This window comes from Lepisma saccharinum, chromosome 26 (genome assembly GCF_977018435.1).
Source record: "Lepisma saccharinum chromosome 26, izLepSacc3.1, whole genome shotgun sequence".
NCBI lineage: Eukaryota > Metazoa > Arthropoda > Insecta > Zygentoma > Lepismatidae > Lepisma > Lepisma saccharinum.
Window position 1 is genome coordinate 3929518 of NC_139254.1, and position 14995 is coordinate 3944512.

The following is a 14995-nucleotide window of genomic DNA, read 5'->3' on the forward strand; positions in this document are numbered from 1 at the left end:
CACAAAAAAAAAAAAGTATGTACCTAGAAATACGTTCCCTAGTTATGTTATGACAATTTCCTGTCATGCTGTGTACTACACGTGCACGAGAGGTTGCCTGTACATGCCAGTTTGGCAGTGTATTCTGTGGTTGAGACTGTTGGCAGCATGCAGGAAGTACGGAAGCAAAAATGCCACATAGTAATGAAATCATCGAGACTGGTCAAAACTCACAGGTAGATATTACACAATGTTCTTTCTATGTTATTATTTATTGGGCCGATTTTACTCTGACAGTTTTATTTTAACCTTCCCAATGATTTAACATAAATGTTTGGAGATGATGTTTGTGTTTTAGCTACTGGTTTTAGGTTTTTGAGAAGAGCGGGCCTTTTAAACTTGCACTTTCTAACATTTCTGAAGGGACTTTTTACCCTTTAAGGTATGGATTTTAGATAAGGGAATATTTCCTCATATACTTAGAAGGGTGCAAAATGTGTCGAAGCACCCAAAAATTTTAACTCAATCAGCTGTGTGGTTATCTGTGAAGTGAAATTAAAACCTGTTGGATTTAAATGCAATCTTAAAATTTCATTTGTCATTTACTGGAGATAAGGGAAATATTAGGTCCTACACTCAGTTGAATGTGTGGTGATTACGTGAACCTAGTTTCATGGTCATAACTTATATTGTGTAGTGTTACTTCGATTTGAAAGGTTGCATTTATTACTGAGCTTTCGTTTTCAAGGGACACGTTTAGCTTGTCGCCTATCATTTCGGTCCGAGAGCTCCCTTAGTTCTTACAGGTAAAAAAATACGAATATCCAATCCAGAGTATTAGGTTGGTACAGTTGTGAATTGAATTTTTGTGATTCATGTAGTATGACTACCAGAAACAGGTCCATCTTGTGAGAAACATAGCGGAAAAAAGGTCAATTTCCCAAAGAAAATTTGTTACTAACATTGAATTAGGACTGAGGCCGATACCGATGCTGATACTCTTACCGATTCCCATCGATAACGATACTTGAAAATTGCAATAATTAAAATGTGTTCAATATTGGTGTGTAAATATTCTTCTCCAATTATATGCATCAGTTTACCAACAAATTTGCTTTAGGTTAAAGAGAAATTATGCAAGTTACAAGTCTATTGACTACACTGTCAAACTGAAAAGTGAAATTTATTTTGATTCAATCATTGCACAAAAAGACAATAAAAGTTTGTCCTACTAGAACAAAAACGGAATAAATTTATAAACAAAGTTTTGAGACCACATTCTGATGATGTCACTCTTCACTGCCTGAGAAAAATTCCTTGCCTTGGGGTTTATACTGATGGAAGAAGGTGTTTCGCATTCAATATTTTGATTGTACAGCAGGGGGTATGGAGATGGAACTTCTGGAATCATTCTAAGTTACGGTAATTGCAGAATATTTTCCATTTAATTCCACGTCATAATCAAATATTTTTTCATAAAGTCTGTAAAAGGTTTGGTACTGGTTCAGTATATTTTCAAAGAGTTTGACTGTTCAATTTCTCAAATATATTTGACTAAACCTGAAATTCTGAGAGAAATTACCTCCTCGGAAAAGTACCAGTTAAAACATATAGTAAGAACTGTAGTGTTTAGTATTAATTACAAGTTTAGAAATTTAATTATGAAATCACATTATTTTAAAAGTGAAAAGTGTCAATTTTGGTAACACTTTACTATACCAGAGACGGATTTCTTCAAATTTACAGGAGAAAGTACTTACGCAAATCATTTTCTGTAGGGTTGTTGATGTTTGGGAATGTAGTTTTGATCCATTTTAATGCGAATGCATGTTGTTTTGTACGAAAATCTATTTCCGACGTGCTATTGCTGCTGCCGCCATTTGCTTTTTGCACGAGAGCACAATACGCTCTCGTATAGTCCGTATATGCTAAATTGAACGAAAGGAGTGCTAATGGAACCTAACCTAACAGGCCTAACCTAACCTAGTAGACATACCTCGTCCCCATAATGGTTCGTGGGGCTATCGTGAATTTTTGGGCTAATGTCAATGGTTTTTGGGGCTACCCGTGGATGGTTTGTGGGAAATAAGGAACAACAGTAAGTACTCATTAATGTAAGAAATAGACATTATTTTCGTTAGAAATTCATTATTTCACCTAAATAAATGTTCCGCAATGCAGAATAGTACGTTAGCAATGTAAAAAATTGCAAAATAAATCATTGATGTCTCTGGTATAGTAAAGTAGTACCTCAATTTTAAATTACTTTCTAATGTGTTGTAGAAATGTGTATTATTATATTTGAATGTTTTGTGTCCTACATTTTGGGACATTATGTCCTCCTTTTTCCTTATAGTGATCTGGTAACCCTATTTAGAATATTCAAGAAATACATCAGAATATTAAAGTAGATATTATGTAGTCACAAAATATAGTTCTTCGTCAATTCCAACTGTGGCTCAGCCCTAACTTTGATAGATACACTATCAGTTTTTCATTCTATATATGGCTACAAATCACCTAGTTAGCATTATTTTTTAATAAATCATGAAGCCGAATTTTGAACCAATGTGCCCATTAATGAACAAGCAACAATGTGATTGGAAAAAAGATTAATCCCATCCCAACAAAATAATACCATACTATTCCCTATTGCAGCAAATGGGCACTCCAAATGAAAAGATAGCGAAACTGATATTCATGGAATTAAACAATGCTTGGAGCGACTTCGAGAACGATGCTGCCCAGCAACAGGTGTTCGGAAAGTGAATCACCATCGTACCCAGTGCATTTGAAACACTTAGAGGTAAAAAAAGAAAAAGATAATGTGCCATGTAGTATTCTTTGTGTGTGTATATTTGGATAACTGAATGGGTACAGATATCCACAGATAAATTGTGCACACTGTCTATGTTTTAATCTATCCTCAATGTGCTGTGTGTTTTAAAAACCCTTTATTCGCATTATTTCTCTCTCCCAGTCTTAATATTTTGAGTTTTGCCAAGATCGTATTTAATAGGGCACTCTCACTGTTACATTTATGTGAACGCAAAGTTCACAAAAGAGAGATGATAGGAATTGTATATAATATTGTTTTTAATAGGTAAACATTGTATTTGTTATTATGACATTGTTGATAGAATGCCTGGAACAAGCACATGAATGGATTAGCTAATCAATACAGACCTGCATAAGTGTGTGTGTGGATGTGCGTATGTGTGTGTACATATATACATGGCATATGTTTGTTGTATATATATATATATATATATATTTTGTGTTGTAACAGAGAATTATTAGGTTAGCGCAGTCTGTGTTTTATTTTGTATATAAGGTAATCTAAAGCAAGTGCACATTATTGGGACAATGTTATTGCATTTGTTTCAAGATAGTCTTATCACTAAGACAGAAGACAATATGTATTTCACTAAGTACATCGCTAAAAAAAAAGATAAAGTGTGTAGGAAAAAGTACTTGAAGGTGCGTTTACTTATGCGTTCGATGCAATGTTTATCATGTTAACTTCTTGTAATGTGCGTGCGTGGATGTGTGTTAAGTAACACAATTTGCGTGCGTTTGAAATTGCAAATCCAAAACTCGCCTCCGTAAAGATTGACGTAACCGTTCGTTTCCTCCCACCCAGTAACAGATGCAATTAATTCAGGTTGCTAACAGATTAGACATGCTTATATATCTATGTCTGCACATGTCGTAACGTCTTGCTTCATTGTAACATACATCGCCAACGAGATGCAACGTATGAGTCGCACGCAAAGATTAGTATCTGTCTCCCGTAACCGAGACTTAAGACAAGAGTGTCAATGACTGTGATGAAATGGTACCTTTCTGTATGTTGTACTTAGGGGCTGCTTCCCGGCGTATAAAGAAACTTCATCTTACAGAGTGTACCCCATGACTGATGCAATATCTACTTGTGATTGGCTAAAAGGATAGATCTCGTTCCAGCTAGGAATGAAGCTACTATGTGATGTGAAAATATTTTGGGAGCTAAATCCCCTCTTGTCATAACATGCAATAAATATGTCTGTAGCATTCCATGTAATACAAACGTTATATTTATGTTTAATGCTCACCAGTAACTTATTTCTTTGTAAAATTGAGATGTGTGTGTATGGAAAGGATCTCACAAAGTACAGCTCGAAGTTTCTTACCGTAATTTCACTCTAATGTGCTTTCGTGGCTTTAACTTGTTGGTTTGTTATGCTTTGCATAGTTTCCTAAGTGATACTGATTGTTGGATATGTTTCTTCACTGTATTCTTCTACATATCCCTTTTGTTACATTTTGAGGTGGTGTAGTTCTTCTCTTATTGATTCATTAATAGAATTAACAGGGAATGAATGGTTAGTTTTGTGTCATGCAAGAATGTACTGCCAAAGTATGCTACGATTCAACAAAACAAGTTTTCATAGCCTGATCCCGGTCATGTCTCAGCCACAACTTTTATAAGAACATATTTCACTTCGACCAACAGTGTCATTATATTCATATTAAACGTATGGACAGATTAATGGGTATTGGCTGACATAAGCATATCAGTAATATTGCCAATAATTTTACGAATTTGATATATATCTGTACTTTAGTGCAAAAATCATACCTTTTTTTGTTACTTGTATGAATATAAACTTATCATTTGTATGACCTGGTTTTTTAAGCAGAAGTCTAAACAAGTTCATTTTTCAAAGGTGACACCCATTGCAGTCACCTAGTTATAAACATTAATTAAGGTCGTTAATGTTCTTCGGGAGCTGCAATGATCTAGTCGGTAAGGTGTTGCTGATCACATCACCTAAAATAAAGGGGGCTGAGATTCAAAATGTCTGGGGAACTTTAACTTACCTACCTTTAATGTTCTTCATGGAACATTTGCAATTTCTTATCATATCAGTAGAATGTTTGTTATCGTCCAGTTCATCCCTAATATAAATGTTATTTACAGCACATGTTATTGTAGTGCATTTGAAATAATGTTGATACCGAAAATAACGAATTATTACATCTGTTGAGAATTCCTTCTAAAGCCACTGAGGGAAGTTTCACGTAAGATAAAAATGGACCACAAATATGGAGGGAGTATTGCACAGGCACACTGGGGGTATGAGGTGACTTGATCAACATCATGATCCAGTCACCTTTACTAGGGAGGGGAGTGCAGGATCCCAAAAAAGTTGGTATAGAGCGACCATAACAAAAAAAAACCTTGGACGAAAACTCCTTGCGCAGCTTTTTCTTCTTCCGTTCAGCTCGGGCGATAAGGAAGTCCACTCTCCCCTGCCCCTCAACGTGGGAGTCACTGGTTTCTTTGCTTGTGGTTCCATTATACTAGGATCGTGAAGAAAACTTCCTGTCCTGATCCCGACTTCGGGAAATTCAAAATGGTCATGTTTAAAAGTGGATAATTCTCAATATTTTCTGCATTGAAAGTGTCTAAAACTTCTCGAAAATTGTTAGTTTTTATTCTAGGGAAGACAAAACCAAACAATCACTTAAAGAAAAATTACATGTAGAATTAGAGATTTCCATGGGGTTGGGAATTTTCGAACAGTTCCCATCTCAATGCCTGAAAGTATCCATTGATTAGAGAATAGGCAAACCCCCTGAGCCACTTATGCAGGGACATTAACAGAAAAATTCACACCCAAGATTACCCACTCTTATCAACTAGGTCCTATGTATGGAAACAGCAGAAAACAATCAAGATGAAGATCCTCTTGGATGACTTCAATACAGAAATAGAAATATGTCCGAATTTACAAAGTAAGATATGTTTTTGTAGAAGACTTTGGAGAGAGATGCCCAGGGTACAATTGATCTTTAATTGCAATTGAAGGATTGATTTTTTTTAAAAATTTGTAAAGCATGCTCTGGTACATACTGGGAAAAATACAGTGGAACCTCGATTTTACGTTTTTCAAGGGACCAAGTTGAAGAAACTTAAAATGCGGGAAAATGTAATATCAGGGAAAATTTTTTAGCATTTTCCTCTTTTGGGGCCATGAATATTGAATGTATAACGCAGGGAAAATGTAAAATCTTGATTCCACTGTATATATATTTCAGTAACTAGTGGAATCTTGGTTTTACATTTTCCCTGCATTGTAAAGTGTAAATCACCAACCCTGAGACCTTCTGTAAACAAACGGTCGATGTATCACTCCGCGTCAGCTGATTCATGACCGCAATCATCTGCTGTTACACTCATAGTTCGCGGCACCTATTCATTTTATATAAGAGCCTCTGAATGTGAGAACCCGCTCTCAAAACATCAGACGAATATGCAGCCGCATACATTGTTACTCTCCCGGTCATTCTCTCTTTCATAACCCTTAAAACTGCAGACACTGACACACCACTGCACTGGGATACCAACTTAACCACTTCATTTACTGGTTTCTCAGGATACTACTGACAGAACGTTACATAAATATTGAGTAGAATCTGTTTCTCACCCCCTTTTCAAAGGCTGTCCTTGCTGGTGTTTTGAAAACAAGCTCTGAGAACACGGAGACCTTCCCGCACGCATAGAACTCGGCATGTTATTTTTCTAAGGATAACTCAGGCAATATTACTAAGTTGCACTACTTCCTTGCCGTTCACATTATTATTTTTAGAAAATAACCAATGTTATAAAATATCATTATGTACACAAATCTCTAAGCTCATTGAAAGTTACAATGCATATTACTACAAAATGTTCACACTTATCTTGCCTTGCCATGTCACCAAGTTATTTTACGAAGTGCACTATATTTGGTGGAACAAAAATCGTTATTAGGATGCTTGTCAAAGTTTCCAACCGCAATAAATTTACGAACTTTCTTTGTCTTGTTTTGATCATCATCATCAATATATTTATTGGACTTACAGCAATGCATATGGCTGTTTATGCCCATTATATATTTTATTTACATAAGATACAATTTACATAAAATCTACAAACAAATTCCAAATACAATCCTATCTATGTATATCAAACCTTAGAAATATACATTACCATGTTATATCATTTTGTCTAAAAAAAATGCAAGTAAAATATATTCAATTCGCATGCAAGAGAGAAGCCAAATTTATGGGAAATGATTACTGGTGCAAGGAGTTAACCATAAAGGTGAAGCAATAAGTAGAAAAAGAAAGAGCATTGGGTTTAAAGTGAGACGTCATTTGTGGCAGCATATCCCATACTACAAATTGGCCGTTGTTTTACCTTACGTAATGAATCCTGTAACAACGCTGGATTTTCGTGTGGATTATTTTACTTCTATGAGTTTGCAATGCTTTTTGCATGCACGTGGTTTTGTTTACAGAAGGTCTCAGGGTTTGTGATTGGAACTTTAGTCACGTACACTTCTGCATTTTAACAAATTCATTCCGTGGCTGATCATTCAATCTTCATGGTACCGATTAAGCAAAATGTAATTTTCTCCAATTTTAAATTTTGCTTTTGTCCCTTAAGGAATCTGAAATCCAGTTTCCGCTGTACATGTGTAAGTGCAAACAATGTTGGGAGTAAATTTTAAATGTATTCCAAAGTTTATCTGCAACACATGCTTGTCAGAAAAACATTCATGTTATCCACCAATAAGAAGAAAGATGGATATTGAAGAAGTATCAATATTGTAATACAAGAAGTAGTTTATTGCATTGTAGTCATGCAAAGCAAAAGTTGCAGTTTCACTTAATAACCCACTTAATTTAATAATGCTTGAGAAGTTTCAACTGATTAATATATTTGCTTAATGTAAATTACATATCATGATGTCTGGTTATTTTCATAATGCCAGCATGTTAGGTTTCATATCTTTTCTAATATTTGAAATGTTCCTTTTTCTTAAACGTGAGTTTTCTCCCCCTATTTATTGTTAACTAACCAAACTGACTGTACAGTGATAATACAAAGTATTTTTTCCTGATATTTTGTGATATTGTTTTTCAGTCTATTGAAAAGAGTGATTGTTATCGGCATATAAATGTTTGTTAAATAACTCCTTTGTTTCTTGCCATCTTCGTCCATTGATCTTTTCATTATTAATAACTAAAAACTATTCCAGTTGTTTCTTCCAAATAAAGAAAATAATAATTTTCTTTGCAGCAAATCTATTGTAATTGTGGTGCTCTGTAATTAATTTTTATACGTTTTGTGATATTGTATGCCTTGAATTCATATAGCATAAATGCGTCACGATAGATGCAAGTTCCTTGCCTAACCAGTAAATAGATTAATTTGTTTACTTATCCTAAAGTTTTTGCTGTTTGTAACTTTGAGTGTCAATTTGTGAGACCCTACAGTTTCTTTTTATATAATATATATGTAAATGTATTTATTTTTGAAGCATTTGTGTGTACAGTAAATCGCAGTAGGAGTATCGTGTCAATATACAAGAGTGATGTGGCTTTTAGAAGACAAAAATACTCGTATGTACCATCCTATCCTTTTAACATTTAGGAACTATGATGAATATATATATATATAGGGCTTTCACTTAAGGACAAAAAAACTGTATGTATTCGTCGTTTTATTGTCATGTACTTCTTGTAGCAGGAGATCTGGGCTCCTGTTTTTTAAGTTGAACATTATTTTGGCCCAAAAATTTTGATGTTAACAGGCAAATATCAATATGTGGAGTGTTGAGATAAAGCGCCATAGTTTTTGCCTTCACCCTTGTAGTATGCATGAGGATGGACACTTGTTACTTTGCCAATGTGATTTGCAAAAAATAAAGGAGAAGAGTATTTATTTTGAGAGTAAATGCAATGCAAAAAAAAAAGTATTGTAAGTTACAATATACATATATAATAAATGACGAAGTAATTTGTGTAGAGAAAACATTCACATTGTTGCAATAAAAATGCAGTATATCTTCATTTCTTGTTTAAAAGCTTTGTATTATGTCAAGTGTGACTAGAATTTAGCGAAAAATGCAGGTATGGCCTGGACTCTAACATGCCGTGCCATTGTTTACCAACTGAGCTACCGAGCCAGTCTTTGCTGTCGCCATTTTACCTGTTTTCAGTTGGTAAGCATGCCAGAGATCTGAGTTCGAGTCCCGGTCAAACCTGAAATTTTATGTAATGCATGTCCTGTATTTGCCAAATCTGAATGCAAATCAAGTGTGACAAGTTGAAGTGAGCAGCAGTCTGGGTGGTCAACAAATTATCTCATTGTTCAAGGTTCCGAGAGTCTGACCATGGATAATGCTCTGCAAGTGTCTAGGTGTACTTCAAGCTCGTCGCCACACAAAAATACGCAAGTGTTAAACATATTCATGTTAACAAAAACAGTGAAATTTTATTATAAATGAAACTGTCCACTAAAAAAAAAAAACACAGGATTGCTAGTCAATGTTCCAATAATGTTGGCAGGTACAGCGGGATGCACTGGTATTTCTTGGCAAATTACCAATGTCCATTTTCATTAAATTTTCTCTTGAATCGTATGTGGATTTAAGAACTAGATTTTTATGTATGGTAGTGCAAAGGGTTTCAGCAGTTTGTTTCAATTCCTGAAAATCACATTGCGTAATACAAAGAATAAACATGGTGATGGACAACTTGCTAGGTAATACTTATGCATCCCACTGTACATAAATGCCAAGACGAGGAAACAAAATAATTAAGTCCACTTTATGCACACATAGGCTAATCAGAACTGGACCTACAGTTTGAAGTAGTATCCAAACCACCATGTGGCTCCACAGGGTATCGATCCTGGGATCCCTAAATTACAACATTTACCACTACGCCCCTCAGAAGGGCCAAAGATCACGCCTGTAGTATTCTACCATGTGAGTATCCTTTTAGTTCTCACTTGAAGAGGAAGCGTGGTATTTCTTTGTGAAGAAATCTTTGAAAGCTCAATCCAAGTAGATCATTTTTGAATGAGACCAACCATTTATATGGTCTTATATGTTTTTGCTGAAGATCTAACTGTAAATGAAGCCACGAATATATATTTCCACGTGCAGATTGTTACATTGTTTCCCATACCTATGTTTGTTAGAATAGGGGGGAAGGAAAGATGGATAATACAAACTGCAGGACATGGAGGAAGATTAAACACCACTGTATATAGTATAAAAATTAACAAAAATTTATGCTATAATAATTGTAAGACATTTTACTGGTTGAAGATTGAAGTGTGTGGATTTTGAATACACTACAAGAGTTGTGCAGTTTAATATGTTTAGCATATAATACAAAACAGCAAAAATAATACCTTTCCTATGTTGTTTCAGCACATTGCTGGCTGAACGCAGTTTTGTCGGAAATGAATTGACATTATTATAATGTTCCGTACATGTAAATGCAACATATCTGGAAGTCACGTGTGAATTGCAAATAATGTAGTGTATTCAAAATCCACACACGTCAATCTTCAACCAGTCTCCTGAAAAGTTACTGCAGATGGACATACGACAAAATAGTATTCAGCCAACATGTCTTACGATTATTACAGCAATAATTACCATACGTTTTTGTTCATTTTCATACTACTATATACAGTGGTGTGTTTAATCTTCCTCCATATCCTCTGAACCGATATAAAATTGCAAATGTTCCTTGAAGAACATGAATGGTTAATTCAGCTCCTTTATTAATCTATGTAAGCAGATGACTGCAACAGATTTTTGATAAACAAAGTGAGCATTGAAACATTTATTTTACAAAACCACGACATATGAATTACATATTTTATTTATGAATATGTCGGTGGTAAAATTATTGGTAAAGTTCCCGATAGATTGATATGTTTACATTGGCCAACACCATATATAATATCAACAACATCCTCCCGATGGTGCAGTGGTAGCATTATCGCCTTGTAATCAAGAGGGCTCTGGTTCGATACCTGGTGGAGGCACATAAATAGTTCAGATCCCACTAAGTTGTAGGTCCAGTCCTGATTAGCCTTACTGTGCATAAAGTGGACTTAGAACAACAATTCAATCAATAATAAAAGGTGAGGATAGTCTAGTCAGTAGGGCATCTGACTACCACATGGAGACCCAGTTTTAAATCCAAGGTCAAAATTTTTCCAGCCTTGTCCCCATATAAAGCAGCTCTGGGGCTCACCCAACCTCAAATCAATGGGTACCTGGGGGTAAAGGCAGCCAGATCATGGTGCTAATCACATCACCTTCTAAATGGCCATGTTTGAGAATATGTGGCCCTACCCCCACTAGTGAAAATACATTTAGAGTTCTCGTGGGAACCCTGAAAATGTCCATCCTTCCTTCCCACCCCAGAATCTTTCATCAGAGTTCTTCCAGCTTGTCATCTGTAACCATGGTAAGGCCTTGAATATATAACATACAAAAGAAAGAAAAAATATTTTCTAAATATGTTCTTTATGTATTGATAATACATATTTAGGCATGTATAACACAGGCGGTGTTGTAAAACTACCCAACCAATGGAATATTCCAGCAATTCAAATTAAGATGTCAGCTTCTTTACCATGATCAGTAAAAATCACATTTTCTACACTCGCTCGCCTGCCATATCTTCACTTCCAGCAGGATCAAAGTCAACATTGAAATCATAGTCCTCTGCCGTTGAAATACACACGCTTTCCAGCACACCTGCCAATAATGACGATTGCTTCTCTGGAAAAGAAGAGAATCGTCTTATAATAATTTTGTCATCTCCGTGTATCCTCATAACAGCATTAAGTCAAATACAGATACTGGCAAAAATTCCTTTGTGCCTTTACATTATTTATCCATTTCAAAATCTTGAACTGTTTTGTTTCCCAACATCACTTTTTTTAGCAGCTCGTTTTAAAAACCTTATTAGTTTTTAACAAATTGCTATCAGATTAAAAATTATGGATACTCCGAGTTTGGACTCCAATTAAAAATTAACCAGTAAACCTACATAAATATGAGTTACATCAAAATTTAGATGAAATTCTAGTACAGTGCAGGCAGAAAGGTTTTAAACAAAATTTTAAATTTTCAGAATTTTGAAATTGGTCAAAAAACACCTCTTATGAATTGTGTGAAAATGTTTTGGGTAGTCCTACAAATACTATATTTGTCTTGTTTTGAAGCTCTTTGCATCCATTACCATTGTCAATTCTCATTGTGAAACACATTTTTTTCAACATAGCAGAAGCCATATTTTCAACAATTACAAAATAAATTTTGTTCGCTAATATTGTACAAGTGACAACTAACTTCTTGTTTGCATATACAGTACATTCAATGAAAAACCGGCCCCCCGGTACAGTTTAATAGTTGGCCCATTTGCCTGTTTCGTTGTTGTGGCAGTCTTGTATGTACATGTACATGTACTTGTAGCGGGGACTGAGAGGGTGCGAGGAAGGGGCGAGAGGTGAGGTAGGGTGGATGGAGTGTAGCGTAACAGTGAAAGGCAGTGTTGTTCTGTGAGTCACCATTAGTTTCCTCCACGCTTTCCGAGTGTTGTGTTGTCTGTTAGATAGTGTGACTACCATGCCGTTTAGTGCTAAAGAACGTGCTTTCATTTTGGAACATTACTTTAGAACAAATTCATATGCAGATGCTCGTGCCAAATTTGCAGCAACATTCCGGAAGGCCACTCCTGCGAAAAGCTCAATTCAGGATATGGTAAAGAAATTCCGTGGAACAGGGTCCTTGTTAAACATGAAACCTAAACGGCAGAGGTCTGTACTAACAGAAGAAGTTGTGGAGGGTATTCGAGGCGCCATAACACAATCTCCTCACAAATCGTTGCGGTGCTTAAGCCAAGAGAAGAACATTCTTAGGGTCCGCTCACACAGCTGTGATACAATGAAAGCACGTTCCTTAGCAATAAACAGCATGCTTGTCACACTATCTAACCGACAACACAACACTCGGAAAGCGTGGAGGAAACTAATGGTGACTCACCGAACAATACAACCTTTCACTGTTACGTTACGCTTCATCCAACCTCCTCTACCTCCCCTCTCACCCTTCCTCGCATCCCCTCACTTCCCGCTACAAGTACATGTACATACAAGACTGCCACAACAACGAAACAGGCAAATGGGCCAACTATTAAACATGTACCGCGGGACCTGTTTTTCGTTGAATGCACTGTATATTCTACAGCCTAAACCTATCATTTTCCAACGATCAGATCAAAAGTAGGTGATAACATTGTTTTTATCTTGCCTCCCCCTTCACGTGTAGTCATTTTTGTACATCCAATAGCAAAGGTAATAGTAGGCAACTTGTTCATCGATATTTTCATCCTTTTTTTTTATTCTACATCATGTGATGTTTTAAGGAATAGAATTCTGCTGATTCAAAGCAGATGTTTTAATCTACTTATTGATGTTCTTCCCATTATCATCACATTGTAGAAAACAGGCATGGACAATTCTACCATTTCTTTTGCCTTTGGCTGTACATGTATTTACCAATGCACAATCAACATACCATTTACATTATCCATAATTATGTGGCATATTTATAAATACCAAATATGTTCATTGGCACACTGTTGCTTACACACTTGTGTAGAGGATACTGTCTAAAATTTCCTATTACATACACGTGTGTCAATCATACTAATTTATGCAAACCAAGATATGAAATACAAAGTTATTCATGGTGGTTGCGGTAAATGCGGTTTAAAATTACTTACGTGAAATTTAAAAGATTTCGTAATTCCGCGTTGCACAATTTAATGGTTCAATCCTATTAATTTCGAAGATCCACTGTCTTCATTCACAAAAGGGTACGGCGTTTGAAGCGGAGATGGTACCGCGTCAGTACATTGTTTGTTCCCGGGCGGCGGTGGTTGCGATTTTTCCCGTTCGGCAGCACTGGCGCGCGCATCTTGGTTTGCGTCGTCTGCTTCCTGTTGTCCGGTGGCGTTGGGGGTTGGGGGGCTGGGCCGTGTTGCTCGGTAATGTGCCGTTCCTGTTCCCCGCGTGGCTGGAGGGGGGTCGAGTATGCGCATAGCATCTTTTCTTTTTCAGGTCGGGGATCTTTCTGAGGACAGGGTGCCAAGTTGGGTGTGCTTGTCCATTGTCTAGGTTTAGTGCTGGTTTCTGCTGGATGATAGCATAGTTTTCTATGTCATAGAAAACACCATCAAAGAAACCCATGCTATCATCCAGCAGAAACCAGCACTAAACCTAGACAATGGACAAGCACACCCAACTTGGCACCCTGTCCTCAGAAAGATCCCCGACCTGAAAAAGAAAAGATGCTATGCGCATACTCGACCCCCCTCCAGCCACGCGGGGAACAGGAACGGCACATTACCGAGCAACACGGCCCAGCCCCCCAACCCCCAACGCCACCGGACAACAGGAAGCAGACGACGCAAACCAAGATGCGTGCGCCAGTGCTGCCGAACGGGAAAAATCGCAACCACCGCCGCCCGGGAACAAACAATGTACTGACGCGGTACCATCTCCGCTTCAAACGCCGTACCCTTTTATGAATGAAGACAGTGGATCTTCGAAATTAATAGGATTGAACCATTAAATTGTGCAACGCGGAATTACGAAATCTTTTAAATTTCACGTAAGTAATACAAAGTTATGTCTGTGTGCTTGCGACAGGCAATTGTTCTCCCATTTCAATACACAGGGACTTCTATGCTGGTCCACACTTGGTGCCTAGAATTAACAAAGATGATCGTAATATATTGGAATACGATGCAGAATACAAAATAATGAAAAATGGTGATGGATAATTTGCCTACAGTTATCTTGGCTGCCAGTTGTACACAGTGCCATGTTTAATTGGATATTTTGTTTCAGTTAGGGATGGGCCAATATTGATAAAGTACCAATAGGAAATTTACCGATACCAGATAATTTACCAATCCAATATAAAATTCCAAATAGTTAATTGACCTCCTTTATAAATGAATGTTACCAGATGGACAAAGCTTTAGCAATGCAAAATCACCCTTACTTTTGAAATAAGTACAGAATGGAAAATTATGTGTTCATATCCATATAAATTAAAACAAAATGACACAATATTGCAATAAATTGTAAGATATTTAT

General features: G+C 36.4%; 2 protein-coding genes across 4 annotated transcripts in view; one reads left to right on the forward strand and one right to left on the reverse strand.

The window, feature by feature from the left end:
- aux (cyclin-G-associated kinase) overlaps positions 1 to 8865 on the forward strand; it is an 87250-nt gene extending 78385 nt beyond the window's left edge. For all 3 annotated transcript variants that reach the window (XM_083112334.1, XM_083112332.1, XM_083112333.1), the window contains one exon: positions 2638 to 8865. In XM_083112334.1, the coding sequence (XP_082968460.1) occupies positions 2638 to 2748 (111 nt within the window). In that variant the 3' untranslated portion in view covers positions 2749 to 8865. The remainder of the gene's footprint in view (positions 1 to 2637) is intronic.
- A 2453-nt stretch (positions 8866 to 11318) lies between these two features.
- The window catches only part of Ns1 (Nucleostemin 1), a 56023-nt gene continuing 52346 nt past the window's right edge, over positions 11319 to 14995 (reverse strand). The window contains exon 11 of the mRNA XM_083112422.1: positions 11319 to 11606. Within this exon, the coding sequence (XP_082968548.1) occupies positions 11482 to 11606 (125 nt within the window). The 3' untranslated portion in view covers positions 11319 to 11481. The remainder of the gene's footprint in view (positions 11607 to 14995) is intronic.